Source organism: Fragaria vesca, unplaced genomic scaffold (assembly GCF_000184155.1).
Source record: "Fragaria vesca subsp. vesca unplaced genomic scaffold, FraVesHawaii_1.0 scf0513139, whole genome shotgun sequence".
In the NCBI taxonomy this organism is placed as follows: Eukaryota; Viridiplantae; Streptophyta; class Magnoliopsida; order Rosales; family Rosaceae; genus Fragaria; species Fragaria vesca.
Window position 1 is genome coordinate 396,117 of NW_004443446.1, and position 19,065 is coordinate 415,181.

General features: G+C 39.6%; 1 protein-coding gene and 1 pseudogene across 1 annotated transcript; one reads left to right on the forward strand and one right to left on the reverse strand.

Annotated features, from left to right (window-relative positions):
• The first annotated feature begins 5,018 nt into the window (after window positions 1–5,018).
• LOC101305132 lies at window positions 5,019–5,890 on the forward strand (annotated as a pseudogene).
• Window positions 5,891–7,040: 1,150 nt separating this feature from the next.
• LOC101297982 (methionine aminopeptidase 2B-like) lies at window positions 7,041–13,167 on the reverse strand. Its single transcript, XM_004309863.1, has 12 exons — window positions 12,923–13,167; window positions 12,212–12,340; window positions 11,295–11,331; window positions 11,025–11,213; window positions 10,776–10,875; window positions 10,541–10,686; window positions 10,359–10,450; window positions 10,145–10,239; window positions 8,602–8,698; window positions 8,288–8,431; window positions 7,948–8,165; window positions 7,041–7,400 (listed from the first exon to the last, which is right to left on the reverse strand). The coding sequence occupies exons 2-12, from the start codon at window positions 12,336–12,338 to the stop codon at window positions 7,290–7,292; spliced, it is 1,356 nt and encodes a 451-aa protein (XP_004309911.1). The 5' UTR covers window positions 12,339–12,340; window positions 12,923–13,167; the 3' UTR covers window positions 7,041–7,289.
• Window positions 13,168–19,065: the final 5,898 nt, after the last annotated feature.

The following is a 19,065-nucleotide window of genomic DNA, read 5'->3' on the forward strand; positions in this document are numbered from 1 at the left end:
GTCGGCGTCGAAATCGCAAGGAGGCGAGGAAGAGAGGAGGAGATGAAGAATGAAAGAAGCTTCACCGAATCCAACTTTAATTCTTCTTCAATCTCTACAACTTGGTTTACTCAAAGAGTCATTGGAATTAAAACTCATAGCTTTGAATTTGACAGCAAAAATTGATCATTTGTAGCTAATTCGTGCTCATGTTTCGTGTTGCTACTGCTTGGTGCTGCTACTGCATTCTGCTGTGTGCTGCTGCTACGTGCTGCTGTGTGCTGCTGCTACGTGCTGCTGTGTGCTGCTGCTACGTGTGCTGTTGTTGTGTGTTGCCACTGCATGTTGTTATTGATGTGTGTTGCTACTGCGTGTGTTGTTGTTGTGTGTTGTTACTGCAAGTTGTTGATTCATGTTGCTGCTACTGTGTGTGTTGCCACTGCATGTTGTTGATTCATGTTGTTGTTGATGTGTGTTGCTACTGTGTGTTGTTTATATGTGTTGCTACTGCGTGTGATGCTGCTGTGTGCTGCTACTACAAAGTGTTGATTCATGTTGCTACTGTTGTGTGATGTTATTGCCTGTTGTTGAACTTCCGTATCAACAACAATAACAGAAAGTAACAGTAGCAAAGCTTTTGCCCCCTCCTATGATCTTTCATTGTCTTAGTCTTCAAGTAGTAGCAGAACTAGAGGATTGCCCAAGCATACTTATGCTACTACTAGGTTAACTTTAACCCATGCTACTACTTCTACTAGTGATACGTATTACCTAGGTGTTACTACTAATAGCGGAATAATTAATAGCACTAAGACATACAGGTTACGTAGGTCGAAGAAAATATATTCCTCTCTTATTATTGTGCAAAAGGGTACAATGATTATTGTCTAATGCATTCTCTCACAATAACACTCTAGCTCTCTGATTCGCTCTCTTCTAAACAGATGTTGTTTCTGTTTCACTCAGATGTTGTCTCTGTTTCACTATGGTGTCTAGAACTAAGCTAGGCACCTCTATTTATAGAGGCTAACTCTATAAATCCTTATCTAACTTGGACACTACCCATTAACTAAGTTAGACAACTATTCCTTTTCAAGCTAGAAAACTATGTACTTAACTAACTTGGAGAAGGAATCACTAATTCCTAAAAGCTAAAGGATACACTTGTATCATGGCTCCCCCTTTTAGGAACTTAAACTCCCGTTTAAGTTAAAACTGGAGATTAGGAAACTCAAGAGTTCCCTTTTCTTTGCTGAACCATTTAGCCTTGCTTGGAACTTGACCGGCACGCCCAATAAGGAAAACTGTATGCTCCCCTCGACGCGTCGTAGCCACTTGCTGCTCCAAAATGCAATCTTCTAGCAATGGATCCTCTTTAAGGCGCTCTTTACTCAGCCTTAACCATACTAAGCCGCTAATACCAAAGTTACAAGGTACCCGATGTTTATCATGTCTGGCCTTGTACTTTGCTTGTGTCTTCTGCAATTTTGCTTTCTCAACATCTTGACTTAAGTGCCCTTCATGTGGACATGTCAACAAGACAAATTTCCTACAAGCATTGACTAATCTTTTAGCCTGAGTCGCTGCTACCAAGCTTGCCTCTAGTGGGAGTGACGCCGCCCGAATAACGAATCGTTGTCCGTCTTTTGTAAATGTGTACTTCTGAGCCTTCCTTTCGTAGATATCTGTATCCCATAAGTAAGGATTTCCCAGAATCACCTGACAAACATCCAATGGCACCACATCGCATGTCACTTCGTCGATGTAAGATTCATGAAGAGCAAACTTGAATCTGCATTGACTGGTAATACTTAGTCCCGTGTCCTTCTGAATCCATCCTAATGGATATGGCTTCAGATGTTTGACCATTTGAAGACCTAACTTTTGAACCAAAGCTTCCGAGATAAGGTTCTTCTGACTTCCCGGATCCACAATGGCATCAACTAAACTAGTCTTCACCTGCAGCTTTACAACAAAAAGCTGCTCCTTACGGTTCTCGTCGTCGTTCCCTAACTGTGTTCCTGCCATAAGATTGAGCTTCGCATTTGGTTCTGTCATTCCTGGAACTTCCTTTACCTCGTTGGTGATTAATGTTGTCTTCTTCCTCTCTTTCTTGTGCCGTAATACTCTTGGCTTAAGGTGAGGTGAGGGAACTTTACCCAATACTTATCTGCCACATGGCCTGTTCCTTCGCAGTAACTGCAAACCAAACATGTTTTCCCATCAGACACACCATTCTTATGCTCTTCCGTTTTGGCATAGGAATCATTCGACTTGCCCACAGTCTGTTTTCCATCTCCCTTGGTTTCGTTCTTCCTGAACTTCTTCTCAATGGCGATGGCTTTCACGCTAGCTTCTTCAACAGATTGTATCGTGAACAAACTCAACTCCCTTTGGAGGTACTCATGCAGTCCTGCTTCGTACTTCATAAATACCGAATACTCCTTCAGGGATATATCTAGTACCATAGCTTGATTCTGGAATTCGGTAGTGTAATCCTGCACGGACTGATTGGTTTTCTGACGCAAGTTATGCCACTTGTGCCAACGTTCCTCCAGAAACCCTACTGGATAGAACTTCTTTCTAAGCAATTCTTTGAACTGCTTCCACGACACTACCTCCTCATCACTATTCCTCCGGTAGGACTTCCACCAAGTTAAAGCATGAGATGATAGTTTCAGAGTCGCACAGGTGATCTTCTCTTGCGATGTAAAACGATGGAACATAAAATATGTGTCAAGCCGCTCAATCCAGTCATCCAACTTGTCAACATTGACTCTGCCATCGTACATCGGAACTTCAATCTTGAAATCAATCTTTAAGTTTCGAAAAGAACTCCTTCCTTCTTGTTGCGAGGTTTTTGCTGGCAGTGTCAAACTCGTCATCTGTATCCCGTCTTTGTCTTTGTTCTTCTTCCGACTCCAAATCGTTTCCTTCGGCTTCTCCGGTGATTCCTTCAATAGCAACTGTTTGACGAGACTGGTCAATTCTGTAATTGCAGTGTTTGACGCAGTCATCTGCTTCTCCAACGCAGCAAGTCTTTCTTTCTGTGGTGTTTCATCACCCATCTTCTTTCCTCTTGATCTTGTGGTATTTTCCAAAGACACAAGAGATTTTCCTAGCTTTCTGTAAAGTGAACGAGTCAGGACCATACACCACAAGACTCCCCACGGATACGGTTAGCTTTGATTACCAACTTGATACGTATTACCTAGGTGTTACTACTAATAGCGGAATAATTAATAGCACTAAGACATACAGGTAACGTAGGTCGAAGAAAATATATTCCTCTCTTATTATTGTACAAAATGGTACAATGATTATTGTTTAATGCCTTCTCTCACAATAACACTCTAGCTCTCTGATTCGCTCTCTTCTAAACAGATGTTGTTTCTGTTTCACTCAGATGTTGTCTTTGTTTCACTCTGGTGTCTACAACTAAGCTAGGCATCTCTAACTTGGAAACTACTCATTAACTAAGTTAGACAACTATTCCTTTTCAAGCTAGAAAACTATGTACTTAACTAACTTGGAGAAGGAATCACTAATTCCTAAAAGCTAAAGGATACACCTATATCAACTAGGATGTTAACCCCTGCTACTACTTTTACTGGAATTAACTACTACTACACTAAGTTATTGAAAATCTGCTACTATATTCTATTTACTAAAAAATCTCAAAATGATAGACTTTTCTCTTCTAAAAACATATTTAATTAGTATAGGGTTAGTTTGGTAAATTAAATCATGACACATGACATACAGAGAAAAGATTGTCCTTAATTGTTAAAAACTGTACTTGTTTGTTTAACAACAACACATGTGGATTTATTTGTGTTTCAAATTCTTTTGGAGGATGTATATGTGATTTGCTATTTTTTTAATACAAGTTTAGGCTGAAAAAAGTAGGGAGTTTCTAGTTTTTAAACTAGCTTCTTCTCCACTTCATATTTACTTCATTTTTGGTGTATAAAATTTTTGCTAGAGAATAATGCCTCTTTGATCTTCTTATTAGATGTAATTTTTCTGTCAATTGCCACCCATTTTGTTAAAGAATTAAGACATTCGTAAGTGTGATTTACAAATTTTTAACTTGAATGGTTCATGTTTAACAGATTTGGTTGATTTAATCTAGTTCGACATCTTAACTATCACCAATTTAGCTAAAAATATATATAAGTCATCTACTTATGTAATATTATAAACCTATAAATTAAACAGTTGAGATGTAAAATGTAATAAAAAAGTAGGTCTCTAAACCCATTAACTAGAAAGTCTTCAACTAGACCTCAAATTTTTTTTTTTGAGAGAAATGAATAATTCATTAATCAAGGGATAATCCTAATTACAAAACTTGCAAACGCAAGGCCGAGAAACTACAAATAACAAAGATCATGAGTCTCCAACTCGATCAAACTAGAAAGAGTGAAAGGAAACCGACAACTCACTATACTATGGACCAGAGATCCTACAATTAAAAGCATAAATGCAAAACTACCAATCAATCTACCACACCCACCACCTATGTTTGTTGGCAGTGTCGTCACCGTCGTCGTCAGCTATCGTGAAGTAGTGAGGAGTACTAAATCTGAGCAATGATACCCGAGTAACTACTGCCAATCAAATCTCAATACACAGATCATATGAAACTTCGCCCCATAGGAAGAGCTCCACCAAATTAACACCATACAAACCACAATCAAAAATCCAAGCAATGAAGTAGTTGTGGCTGACGAAAGAGGACCGAGAACAAGAACCATGAACCAAAACCAAAAAAATAGGGGGTGATGAACCCACGCGTGAACACCCATAATCTAATAGGTAAGTTCCAAAAAGCACTTTAAACGTGCACCACAAGTCATCCCGATCTGGACCAAGCCAGTAATATCCACAAAGGGAAAATGCACCACAAGGGTGATATATGGGTCCATAACCATGAAACCCGAAATAACATAAAGCTGAAATAAACTGTAAAAGTAAGATAGATACCTCATGTGAGCCTGTAACCCAATCTCAGGTCAAGACCCAAGCCCAGGCCCATGCCCAAAGGATATGAGGCCAAATCCAAGGTGGCTATATCCAGGCCCAACCGGCCCAAACAACTAAGGTACATTGCCCTCCCAGTCGTTGTCGACCTTTGCATCGACTCCGTAACGCCACCGCCGTACTTAGGCCTAGCAAATTGGCCCGCAGGCTGAAAACCCACCCAATAAAAACCCGCCCAAACCCGTCCGTTTTACAAAACGTGTTAAAAAAAACCCGCTCGTCAGAAACACTCCAATTAACGGGTCGTGCGGGCCGAGCCCGTTGGAGCCCGTCGGAACCCGTTAAGAAAAAAAAATTCATAAAAGAAAAAAACTAAAGGAAATTTGGTTCCTCCCCGAGTTCGAGCCGGTGTCGTCCTCCTTCCCGCTCGACTTCGGCCTCCGCCGCCTCGACCACGCCATCGGCAACGTCCCCGACCTCGCCGCCGCCGCCGTGGAGTACGTGAAAGGCTTCACCGGGTTCCACGAGTTCACGGAGTTCACAGTGGAGGACGTCGGGACTAGCGAGAGCGGCCGGGCTCAACTCCGTCGTCCTGGCCTCGAACGACGAGATGGTGCTGCTTTCGATGAACGAGCCGGTGTACGGGACCAAAAGAAAGAGCCAGATTCAGACGTACCTGGAGCACAACGAAGGCGCGGGAGTCCAGCACCTAGCTCTGGTCAACGAAGACATATTCCGAACACTTAAGGAGATGAGGCAGCGGAGCGGAATCGGAGGATTCGATTTCATGTCGTCACCGCCGCCAACGTATTACCGGAATTTGAAGAAGAGGGCCGGCGATGTGTTGAGTGATGAGCAGATCAAGGAGTGTGAGGAGAAAAAACTCTTCACAGGTTCAAGCAAGGGGTTTAGAAAAAAAAATTAAAAAAAAATTTGCAGGTTCCAACGGGTTCCATTGGAAACCCGTAAACCCATCGAGCTCGGCCCGATTTGACTCGTTAGCTAACGGGTTTTAACAGGTTTAACTCGTTAAGAACCCGGCCCGTGACCGCACGAACCCGGCTCGTTGCCAGGCCTAGCCGTACTGTCTCAAAGGTTGTTGGGAATAGTCTCCGAACGTGCCTACATTGCCCACCACTCACCCAGCAGCCAACAAGATCGGAGTTAGTATGTAGATTCGAAGTGAGATTAGGTGATGCACTTCTCACCCAAACAGCGAGCCAAACAATCGATCCACCGACGTCGGCCCAACCATCGAACTTCCACCGCCGACGCGCATCCACTGTGCCTGCTAGAGTCACTCCTCATCCTCCAAACAAACAGATCGGAGACCATATCTGGATCTACTACAAGATCTGGTGAACCACCTTCCTTCCACACTCACCGGCGAGCCACACCGTCAAACCACCGACGCCGGACCATCCACCAACAACTGTGAGGTGTCGCACCAATCCCGCAACACTCCTATCTCCGATTTGTCCGCCTTCTATGCCAAATCCAACGATGCAGCAACAACCACATGTTACAGAGGATGTACGCAAGAACTACTCCTCGATTCGAGCCTCCGAACCAAGAGTACATCCACAAAGCAATGATTAAATTCCCGTCCAACCGCGGCCAACGTACACCGGCGTGGCCAAAGGCCGACACCACCAACGCTGCGCAACCGGACGAGAAGGAGAGAGCACGAGAGAGAATTCTAGGTTACACGCGTGTAAGGATAGCGTGAACAAATTTACCACTAACTAGTCCTCAACTTAAAGCTTTTGTGTTAAATGATAAAATGGCATCAAATTCTGGTTTTTTTTTTAGGAGAAAAAGTCTGGTTTTAAGTAGAGGCTCTTGCAAAAAGAAGATTTGAGATCAGTTAATTCCTTGGTAGTCTAGTTGCTTTAGCACTTGTGTTCATTCCATTCCATGTTAGCTTCCAAAAAAGAATAGAAAAAAACACTTTCAGATCGATCAGGGCTGACATTTGAGTAGAACACCTATCATGTCAAGTATCGGTATCTTGAGCTAACAATTTCAAGTTTAATGAGGATCCCTTTACCAACACTGATTTTCATAGGAACATTCAGAGAGAAAATTAGGGCTGTCCTGGCTCATTGGGGAAAAAACAAAGGAAAAAGGTTGGAGAACGGCTTTAAATGTAACTTGTTATCCTAGTCTTTTGGAACCATGTACCACAAAAAACAAAAAAACAGATGACTATTCAGTTAATTAGAATTCTGGGAATCAGAAATAAAAACAGAAGAAAAAAAAAGGGAATGAAAAAACAACGGTACAACACCCTGCAGATATGCATGGCAATTTTATCTTCATGATCAGTAATCATCGCCTCTTGATATGACCTCTTTACAGGATGGCCGAAGTAAAATTGTATGTTCAAACTGAGATACATAGCTTCCCTTAACATCACAGAGAGGAGGATAGGGCTGCCAGAAGAAAACAAACCATCACATCAATTTCAGCTGAGCAAAACGGGAAGATTAACAGAAGCTATGTTGTATTATAAAAAGTTAAGATGATCCCTCAAAGCATCCCTTAACCGGAAAAACAATACACATATTTTGTAGTCAGCAACATTTATCAACTAAGAAATTGTCAAGCTGGTCAGACAATTTTACAATACTAGGCAAATATGAAATCCCACCAACAGGGAGAGTCCCTAGGTACACCAGTGTATATTTGAAAAATAGATTTTTACCAAAGATATTTCAATTTGATCAGGCAAAATTTTATGTATCTAAGAGGCCTGTCGTACAACCCATATTAAAGCAGACTTTCACAAAAGAGCATCTATGTCTATGAAGTTCCTATTGCTTATCACTAATAGTCAGATCCTAAGCATTAAATAACATGCTATGGCAGTTAAATAACATGCATTGGCATAATTAATGATATGACGATGTTATTTTATGGGCACTGACATCAGCAGTTAATGTATAGATATTTGGATAAATGCTCATGAATGAAATATACCTGCACAATGCCAGCATCACATAAATTCTTAAGCGCCATAAGATACTTCGTCTCCCCCAGGCGGTCTAAATATCGCCTGCAGAAGGCCAATGTGGAGAAGTTCTTGTTAATTGTTGCTAGCAGTAGCTTTGCCCTAGGCAGCCTCAGTGGGATGTGACCCGCATCAAAATTTTTCATGTAATGGCTGCACTCTAGATCTTCTCTGACATATCCTTTCCCTAAATACAAGTTATATAAAAAGGGACAGTTAGCACTTAGCACAGCAAGCCACATGTCAACTAGTGTGCCATCTTTCACACCAGAAATCAAAGTCCTACCAATTATAAAAACTTGGTTTTACCAGTTGATGCGAAAGTTTCGATTGCAAAAAATTCACCCTCTTCCATTTTTGTCTGCTCCCCACCTTTTACAATGGGAACTGATTTTCCAGCATGGATTTGGTAAGGTCCAATGCTATGTCCATTCAAGTTCCGGATACTTTTAACTGCCATAAGTATCCATAATTAATGATATGACAAGAGAAGATATAAAAAGCTCTATTTATTAAAGAAAATAAGTATGCTGGAAGTAAAAATACAATACATCATACCATTAACACTGACAATTGACAAAGGTAACCATCTCTCACATGAGTCAAATCAAAAGGAAAATTACCTTGAAACACCTTCCCATTGATTTCAACCTCATATGATTCCATGACTTCTTGAATTGCAGCACCAACATCACAAAGACGCACATCAATTCCAGACTCCTAAAAAAATAAGACCGAGAATAACTATGTAAGAAGCTGTTTGATTGAAGCACTAAAGTCCAGTACTGGTAAAAATACCATGCTGTAATCCAGCGATGATGATCAATCAAGATAGTAATAATTAGAGACCAGAATACAATTTACAACCCTGAGGTTTACATAGTTTTCCAAGGTCATACCTGTGAGGAGCCTGAAGTAGGAGTTCTAGATACCAACAGCTAAGTAAGAAACCAATGCGAGAAAAAGAAGAAAAAAAGAAGAAAATAAAAGAACCTTTGTAGTATTCATGAACATAAGAGATGTAACTTGGATGATATCCCACATATGCATACAACAGATTCATTTCCAATACAGCTCTTTGGTTTTTCTTTTTCCTTTTTTTTCTTTTTGCAGAGACCACGCCTCAGTCCCTTCTATGGTCTGCCTAACTCCTGTTGCTCAATATTTGACAAAGTCAAGACCAAAATATTCGTTATTTCTTGATACCTGACCGTCAGTTTAGTCAAACAACAAGTGATGCTCCAGCACTAGCGGCACCCGTGATCTCTTGTCTCTTGGAGAGTATATTGGGATTTCACTGCTTTTTTCTTTTGTTGCTACCTTCTATATTTGTGTATTGTATTTACTATTTATTCACTGTCTTCTAGATGGTCTTGGGTGCAAAAGGCTGCCAAAAAATCTAAAAGCATGCCCGCAGTCCTGTCAACCCTCCCACCCTATCTGCCCTGCCTACTCTCTATAATACTACAAGTGTTAGGAATGCTTCTTCCTTTTAGTTATTTTCCTCGTTTTGTTCTCTGATAGGAACCACGTTACTGTGGAAGAAAAAGAGATACAGGAGCTGTGGATAAGAAGTTGACAGCACCAAAGAACAGGGCAAAAAAAAATCATCAAAACAAACATGAGCAAGAAAACATCAGTAACACATTAGCCTAGGAGACACAAAGCCTGAAAACTAAGTTTCAGCATCCTTTAAGTTCTCAACAATAGAAGACAGGGTGTAGTTATTAATTCATTAAAAATAGACGCCCATAAGGATGATAAGAACCTATGTCTCTGAAAGCTCATCACTCCCTCACCACCTTTCTAGTCTTCCCTTCGGTTTTCCATAGACTTGAATAACACAATATTGAATACTTGGGCTCGTTAACAGTGTAAAAAGAAGGGGAAAAAATGACTTGATTGCACATATGTTTCAACAAAGTTAGTATATATGATGTAATCTTGAAAAATGAGTATAATAGACTTATGTGAGATGGATATCTATCATTCTTGAATTTTGATAACTTAGAGTCATTTTCTACTTACTCATCATATTATCCACTCAAACATCTGTCCTTATACTCACAACAACAAACAAACACTTTACAAGCAATAATTTTCATGCACTTCAGCCAAAGAGTTATACAGATTTCGATGGACTTGCAGAAATTGGACTGTAAGTACCTTGATACCAGTATTTGTTGCTTCACGTGAGGCTTCAAGTAGTGGATTAAACATAGGATTGAATGCTACTGTAAAGGCACAGTCAACTATATGACCTGTAAAGTCAACAACAACTCAGATGATTCCTTGCCCTTCAAAGTATATGATAGTTCACACCAAGAGGTAACTTCTGAAGAGACATCGAAATACAGTCAAGCAGTTCAAATTGAATTACCATCAACATGAGTTCCAAAATCTAGCTTCATCACATCATCATACTGAAGCACTGTTTTGTCCCCTGTATTTGGGGTCCAATGAGCAGCAACCCTGATAATACGGATCAATGAATATAAACACAACAATATGAAGAACGATAGATGAAATAAAATTCATGGCTGACATATTAAAAAAGATTACCAATTCAAAGAGCATCCTGTGGGGAATGCAATGCCTGCTTCCAGACCATTCTCGGATATTAATCTACGGACTGTGTTCTCCAAAGTCTCACACAAATCAGTCATCAACATTCCAGGCTTTAAGATCGATCTAATGTATTTCCGTACCTATTTTAAGTGTTATCAAAGATAACAGTAAGTTTCCTCTCCGCAAGATATAATGAAAAATGCATTATATTGACATAATGAAATTGCACCTGGCGATGAACTTCTGCAGCTCGACGAACTGAATTATATAATGGTTTTTCAAGGCGCTCCAACTCCCTCTTCTCTTCAGAGGTAGTCCTCCACAAGTTGCTGAAAAACAATGCAAATTTTAAATAAAAAAAAAAACAATGAAACAAAATTAGGATGCTTTCAATTTATAGGATAATATGTCCAACAAAGAGAATATTCCATTAGTGATTTGAAATATGTAAGCTTGCAAGAAAATAGCATATACTCACTCGTCTCTGTATTGTTGAATTTCACCCTCAGGATACTCCCCATGAGGGAATAGATCAATAAGTGGAATGGATGGTGGATCAGTTTGCCTACTTTTTGATTGTGGATTAGTCAACCCACTTGTAGATTGTGGATCAGTTTTCCCACTTGTAGTCTGTGGGTCAGTTAGCTCTGTCTGTGCTTTCTTTTTCCTACACATAAGAAAAGATATTATAAGCTTTCTAGTAAAATAGTTCCGGAAAAACCTTATTAAAACCAGAAATGTTCCTTACTTGCTCTTATTTTTCTTCTTCTTTTTCTTTGAAACATCTGCACGATGCAAATATTAGGAACACATCAACAAATTGGAGTATACAACGCTATAGCTGTCCAGCAAAAGTAAAACTCCACTTACTATTAAAGTAAATTCACAATACTAAGAACTTCCAAAGGTATAGATACTTTTTAATGGAACTCTTAACCCTGGAGAGGATTTACCCACTTGCTACCCTAGGGATTCTTAGGGACAAAACCAGTGACTGGGTGGATGGTGTGATCAGTTATGTAACCTTATAAATAAAAATACATGACAGTGGAATTCAAATGGTTTTCCTGTTTTTGCATCCAAATTCCCAAAATAAAAGGTCAGTCACAACTGGTTGGGAAAATAATTGGACAAGTGTATGAACAGTCAAGACTTAGACAAAACTTAAGGGACCTAAATACAACCCTTACATGGATTACATAAATACAGTCCAAGATTTTGATAAACGTTTATTTTCTCTTCTAATGGCCGGGAAAATTATATGGTGGAACACCTAACTCCAGATGAAGAATAAAGGTGGTTACATGCACTGTTATGGCACAAATTCCGCAAACAAGGAGGAAATATATAGATTCCTTGTTCTACATACTTCATGTGGCCTTCACTACTTTGGATAATAAGCCAAATCGGACGTATAGCAAACTGACAGCTGATTAGGATGTACTAAATTACTTGATTATCAACCCAATCTGAGAAGGTGCTATCTGAGGCAGGCCTCTCCAGTTTTGAATCTTAACATCCTAGCATATTCTAGTATCATTTGGTCCATCCTTTAAGTTCTATGATTGCACAAAGTTCCATCCGCCCTCTCCTAAGTGATACATCAATATAAGTCACGGAGAAATAACAGTGGCATGACCGTGGCATTGAATACAAACATATTACCTTTGTCTTCATCCTCATCTTTCTCAACGGTTGGAGATTGTTCAGTGGCTTCTCCACAACCATTCGAAGATTCTACGATCCCATTCTCCTCGCAAGGAATATTCTCATCCAAGTCCTCCCCTGCCATACCTAATTAAATGGAAAATCCTCTCAAGTTTAAATTTGAACAAAACAAAAGGACACCGCTTAAAGCCCGGCTGGGCCAGCTCTCATCTATCAGTCCATGAGAAAATGCAACATTATAAAATAACGAAAAGAAAAAAAACAGAAATTAGCAAAACAGAACATTTCGAACCCAAAATAGACAAAGTAGCATCAACCGACTTGTGGTTGGTAGGCAAAATCCGCTACCAATAACAGCCGCGGTACCGGTTGGTAGTGATTTTCAGATTTTCTACACTACTGCTCTCTCCAATTACGAATGCTCAAATGCTACTCTAAAGCCCCCAATTGCCAACTTGAACTACAAAACCTTCACATGGATCATTGAATCCATCTAAAATTGAATATGCCAGCATAGATGAACCAACTTTAATCCTATTCACCATTATTGTAAAGTTTATGCATACAGAATTCGTTTTCAAACCTCTGAAGCACAGAAAACCCAGTACAAAAACATGAATGAAATCAAAAAAGTTTGAAACTTTAGAAACCCCAACAAAACTATTCCAAGTCCCAACTCAGATATTCACAAATGGGCTGTAACATTACCTACTCTTAAACAAGCACAGGCATACGTAGGAGACGACGTCGACGAGCTTGGTGTTGAGGTTGACGAAGTCGGCCTATAGCCGCGGATGATGAGGTCGATGAGGTCGTGGTTGCGGGAGGCGAGGTAGGACTCGAGCTCGGATCGGAGGAAGTCGAAGTCCGGCGAGAGAAAGAGCGCGGGGTTGAACCAGAGGGGTCGGAGAAGAAGTCGACAGGTTTGAGGTGGGAGGCTGAGAGAGATTTGAGTGATCGAGTCTGTGTTTTAGACTTTGACTAGGGTTTTCTAATACAATGAACGGTTCAGATTAGCTCAAACAATAATTATTTAAATAAATACAAAATATTATTAAATATATTGGTACGGTATACCATGTCAATACCGTACTAATTGCAATTGGTACGGTTGTACCATTTTAAACTTTCGGTACCAACTTGGTTTGGTTCGGTTGGTTGGTTTGGTTTAGACTTAAATGTCGGCCCTACAAAATAACATCATAAAGTTCATAACTGAGCACAGCTAAATGACAATAGCTAATATAAGAAAATACAGCACATTTGGTATAAGAGATTGTCTAACCCAGGCTTAATTTCTAATGGAGTCCAACACTACTCAAGTCAGGCTTATTCTACAATAAGTCTAACCCATGTTTGGTGGCAGTATGACTGAAAATAACACCACCTGCAAACAACTTCAAAAGCAATAAACAATTGAACACAAACCCATAAGCAATGAACGACTTCAGCCAATGGGTTGGCAATGAACACAGTCTCCATAAGCAATGAACAATTGAACACAAAACCCATCTTTCATAAATAGATCAAACTTCAACAAATTAAAGGCTTCAAATATTTCTTTTTTCATTCTTCAGCATTAGAAGTTACATTTACAACAGAAAAGTGAAATACTCTTACTTTAGAATCAAACTACTGCAAAGGCACCGATTACATCAATTATGCAGCTTTTGTCCTCCCATCAAACCTAACTTCCAAAGAGATCGAACCAAATTAAAAAGAAGCACAAATTCCTCCAAAAGCAAGCAAGAGAAGACGACCAGATCGTGGATCTTGCCGGCGAGCAACACGTCGTCCGAGTACTCTTGATCGACTTAGGCTGACACAAGGGCTTCCCCATCTAGAGAAGCTGGGCTTTGTTCATCTCAGTACAAAAAATTTGTCCTCTTTGATGACGATGACAAGAATTTGAAGAGATAAGACACATAAGAATCAGAAACCCTTATATATAGAGTGGGTAATCGATGAAGATCCAGACAAAAAGCAATTGGAGGTGAGAGGGGAGGCAAGGCTGAAGCAAAGAATTCAGTTTTAGGAGAAAAAAAAAATTAGGTGTGTATTGGATGATAGATGGTCCCCTGATTTTTGATGGGTTTGTGGTAGAAGGTTTGAAGGTGGGCCCGGGGACTGTAACTTCATTTAAAATAGTCATTCTCTCTCCCAAACATGGGACAAGTCTTATTTCTTTATGTAAGTAGTCTAGTCCCCACTAATCCTGTGAAACAAACGTGTTCTAAGTAATAAAATGAAATGGCAAGTCAATGACAGACCAAAAGATTTATAGTTAGTCATCATTAGATTTAAATCTAATGGTAGAAAGAATTATTTTTAAGTAGAGCTGTTTTGTTTTCAACCATTGGATATAAATCTAATGGTGACTGACCATGAATCTCTTGGTCAGTCATTGAACATGTGAACACTACTTATCCAAATATAAATATTCATCTTAGAAAATTTCTAGAAAGAAAGGCTCTTCCTTCTCTCTAAAAATTTTCTCCATCACAACCAATATTTTGAGAGTCATCCGAAGCCAACCCCTTCCACCACCACCACCATCATCTTCATCCCATCCACTCACTCCATCTCCTTCGTCCCTTGCACATAGCCTCCCTTTTGTAGACCCACTTTCTCTTTCCTCTCTCTTCTTCAACTACATCACCCCTCTACCACTTCTAGCTCTTCACAATCAATGCTGCTCTCATCAGTCCTTCACCGTTGAGAGTACATCTCACTCTTACCACCTTCAATACTGTCACATCCCGGTTCTTAAATAATTTTGTGGTTACTTACTTTTGCGATAATTTGATCTTTTACCATTTTAAGTAACCGTTTACTATTTAGGGACCCTAGAGTTGACTTTTCATAAGAAAAATATTTTGGAAAAATTTCTTAAAGGGAGTCGTAGAAGACATTAATACGAATCTATAAATATGCTATACGTTTTAATCGGAGTTCGTATGTAAAAGTTATGGTGTAAAATCTAAAGTTACTATTTCAGTCGGGAGTATAAAAAGGGAAACTTACCAAAAGGGGTAAGGTAGAAATCAGAAATGTAATACCCTAGATTTTCATATCAATTTTCCTCGTATTATTTCCGGAATTAATGAAGGAATATTTATGGAAATTCTTATTTGGTTGTGCGAAGTTGAAATTTGGGAGTATTTTTTTTAGGTGCTTTGTCTTTTAAGAGATCAAAAAGTTGACTTTATTTTCCGTAAGTTATTTTCGAAAACTTCCTTCATAAAAGTTGTAGAGTTTGTCGATACGAGTTCATAGACACACGGCAGGTGTAAATCAGATGTCATATGAGAAAGTTATGGTTATAGGAAGTTAGTTTTCGGTTTTAGAAAGAGTATAAGTAGAAAAATTTGTGGGAGTTATTTTTTGGAAACCCTAAAGTCAGCTCTCTCTCTCTTCTCTCTTCTCTCTCTTCCTCTCCCGAGCTCACCTCATGCAGCTAACTTTCGTCGGAGCTAGGTCCGCTGTCCGGCCACCATTTGGACCGCCACCGGTCCCATTCGACTCCCACAGGTGTCCTCTTCAAGGCTGGGCAGCTGCTACTCGACGTAGCGCTCCGGAATCGGAGCCCCTTGCCGGAAAAGGGAGCTGCTGCATCGCCGATCGGAACTGTCGTATATGGCGACGACGGGGGGCAACCATAGGTGAGTTTTGGTCCTCTCCTCCTCTTGGTTGTGGCTAGGCATAGTTTGAAGCAAGTTTTTGAGTTGTTGTGCCTGGATTTGCAGATTTAAGGTTAATCTCCATGATGGAGTTTCGAGGCACTGTTCGGCCGTTTCTGGTCAAAATAGGTTGAAACCTCAAGTATTAAAGTTGCTCTCCATGCTTCAATCTACAAGTTTCATGTTGAGAGTTTCCCCAAATTTTGAAGTTGGGGGTGACGCGTGGGGCTCACTCGCCGCCGCCTGTAGCGGAGCTTCCAGGCAGTGTGGGGGATTTGGTTGCCGTGTTAGCTAGTCCTTGTTAGTTACTAGTGTGTTGTTGTGTGTGAAGGCTAAGTGGTGTTTTGGTTTTGGTATCTTAGGTGCTATGTTGTTCTTGGTGTTTATTAGGTCATAAACTTTGAAAGTTTAATCTTGGAGGTAGTATGATTTGTTAGTTGAGTGTCCAATGACCTTGGGAGGTCTCGGAGGAATGATTGTACTTCTTTGGGCAACCTTTAGGTTAAGGGTACCTTGATCCTTGTTGAGAAATTACTAAAGTTTTAATTGTGTAATTTTAGGTGATTTGTGAGGTTGTAGTTTAGTTTGGCTCTTGTGTTTTGCGGAAACGCAGCAGGATATTGAAGTGAGTAAATCTCACCAAGGTTCACTTTTGAATCAAATTTTATTATGGTCATTTGATGTTGATGTTGAATTTAATAATATGCTATTATTTGTTTTTAAAATATATGAGCTTAATCATCAACGATTCATAGGTAAGATAAAACAAGTTTTCCTTATATGTTTATTTTTGAGGTTCATGTGATCATAATTTTATTGATTATTGATAGATTATTCTTGTGGAATATCTATATTTATTCATATAAATATATATATGTGGAAAGATATAATTTATGATGTGATCTTGTGTTGTTGATGATGGTGTTGTGATATTGTGAGTGTTGGATAAATAGCCAAACCGGGTTTCAAGCCTTTAATCGGGTGATTGGTTACGGTTATGATGATATTTTTATTTTGTGATTTGTTATTGGACAATTAAACTGGGTTCCAAGCCTTTGGCCGGGTGATTGGTTACGGTTAGGAATAGAGCTATAGTCCGTCTGTCGGTGTAGGTCATGGGAGATATCTTATGGTATCTGGGACCCATGGGTACACAAATTGTTGTTGTAGGTCATGAGAGGTATTTATTAATATATGGGACTCATGAGTACATGTTATTTGTAAAAATGTTGGAATTGTGGATTTAATTATAGATCTAAATTTTGCTCTTGGGATATATTTGGATGTTTAAAAGTGTTGTGTTATTTTTGAGAGATTACTCATACGGGCTTTTTAGCTTACCTGGTTTGTTGTTTACAACCCGGTTCACCAATTCTTGGTGTAGGGGTTAGACCTGCAGGTGAGGATCAGCAGGGTTGAAGCGGAGGCTTAGTGGTAGGGTTTTTATTGGGTTTTGATGTTCACTGTATATTTTTATATTTGGGGTAGACAGTATTAAACTCATGTGAGTGTTTTTATTTTCTTGATTTTCAAGTTTATGTAAATAAAGAAATGTAATATTTAACTCAGTGTTGAATTGTGTGACATTTACATTTTCGCATTGAGTTTTAGTTTTCCTTGAAGTTTGTTTGAAACAGGTTTTGAGATTATAATATTTTAGGTTATATCATGCCAAATTTTTTAAAAATTATCCTTCGAAAAATTTTCAAAAAAATTAAGGGTGTGACAAGAAAGTTACACTCCCTCTCTCTCTCTCCTCTCCCCCGCAACTCTCTCCTCTGACAGACATCTCGCCACCGTCCGCTGTCGTCCGGCCGAGTCGAGCGGCAAACTTGGTATCAAATTGAAGCTGGGATCTTCCTCTTCAAGTCTAGGTAGGTGGCTAGTCGTAATGTGCCGCCTTGAAGGAGAAATCACTCCGGAAAGGCGTGCCTTCACCGCCGAGTTCTTCTCGCCGGAACTCCCTTCTCCAGCCATCATAGTTGAAGCTTCTTGTCTTGTTTGGAAGCTCTCATCTTGTACAACAAAACCTCAAAAGGTTTCAACCTAATTCGATCTAGGTAAGGAGAATCGTTGATTTGAAATTTTAGGGTTCTTGAAATGGGGTTTTTATGTTTTGGTTCGATTTGCCTATTTAGACAAAATGGAGACCGTATCCAACCACTGTGAACCTTCTACCTTCGACACTTGTAGGCGAGCCACACCGTTGAACCACTGACGCTGGACCATCCACCAACAACTGTGAGGTGTCGCACCAATCCCGCAACACTCCCATCTTTGATTTGTCCGTCTTCCGTGCTAAATCCATCAATGCAGCAACAACCACATGTTAGAGAGAAAAACTACTCCTCGATTCGAGCCTTTGAACGAAAGAGTACATCCACAAAGCCTGTATACAGCCTTTACATCGACAGTCAGCCTCTTAAGTTACTCAGGTACCATTTTTCCTGTACATCCACAAAGCCTCTGACCGCGGCCATCGTACACCGGCGTGGCCAGAGGCTGACACCAACTGAAAGTATAGAATGGAACAGAATATGGAAGGATTGAATATGTAGATTCAATCCTTTATCAAATTAAAAGCAACAGACACAAGAACACAAGATTTTGTTAACAACAATGTAAACCTCCCACGAGGAAACGTCACTACGAGACTTTTAAAGTAGTCTATACTAAATCAAATCCATTATAGAGTAAGAATGATTACAGACCTATCAAATAGGATATTCAACACAATCACATTCACTAGTATACAAACTAACTTGATACAAACTGATAACCTTATTCTAACTCTCCATGAATCTGAGTTGCACACAAGAAGGATCTGAACACGCCTTCAATGCTTTCCAAGCCACTGATCTTGATCACTATAAGAATGACAGATGCAATGATACAAGCATATAATTTGACAAGAGTTTTCACATAAACAATGCAGACTATGCAACATATACTTTATTCTTTTGACGCACATAAACTCTGTAGTTTGGAAAAGTATTTCCATGTTTATATATAGAGTGATACAACTCCCACATAATCGATCACCATTGATCACTGATTAGGATAAACATGGAAACCAATTTTGAAACCATAATCAGATATATTTTCCATAACAGAAAGATATGATAAGAGTAAAACTTTTCCAAAACAAAGTAAGTGAAAGAATATAATCAT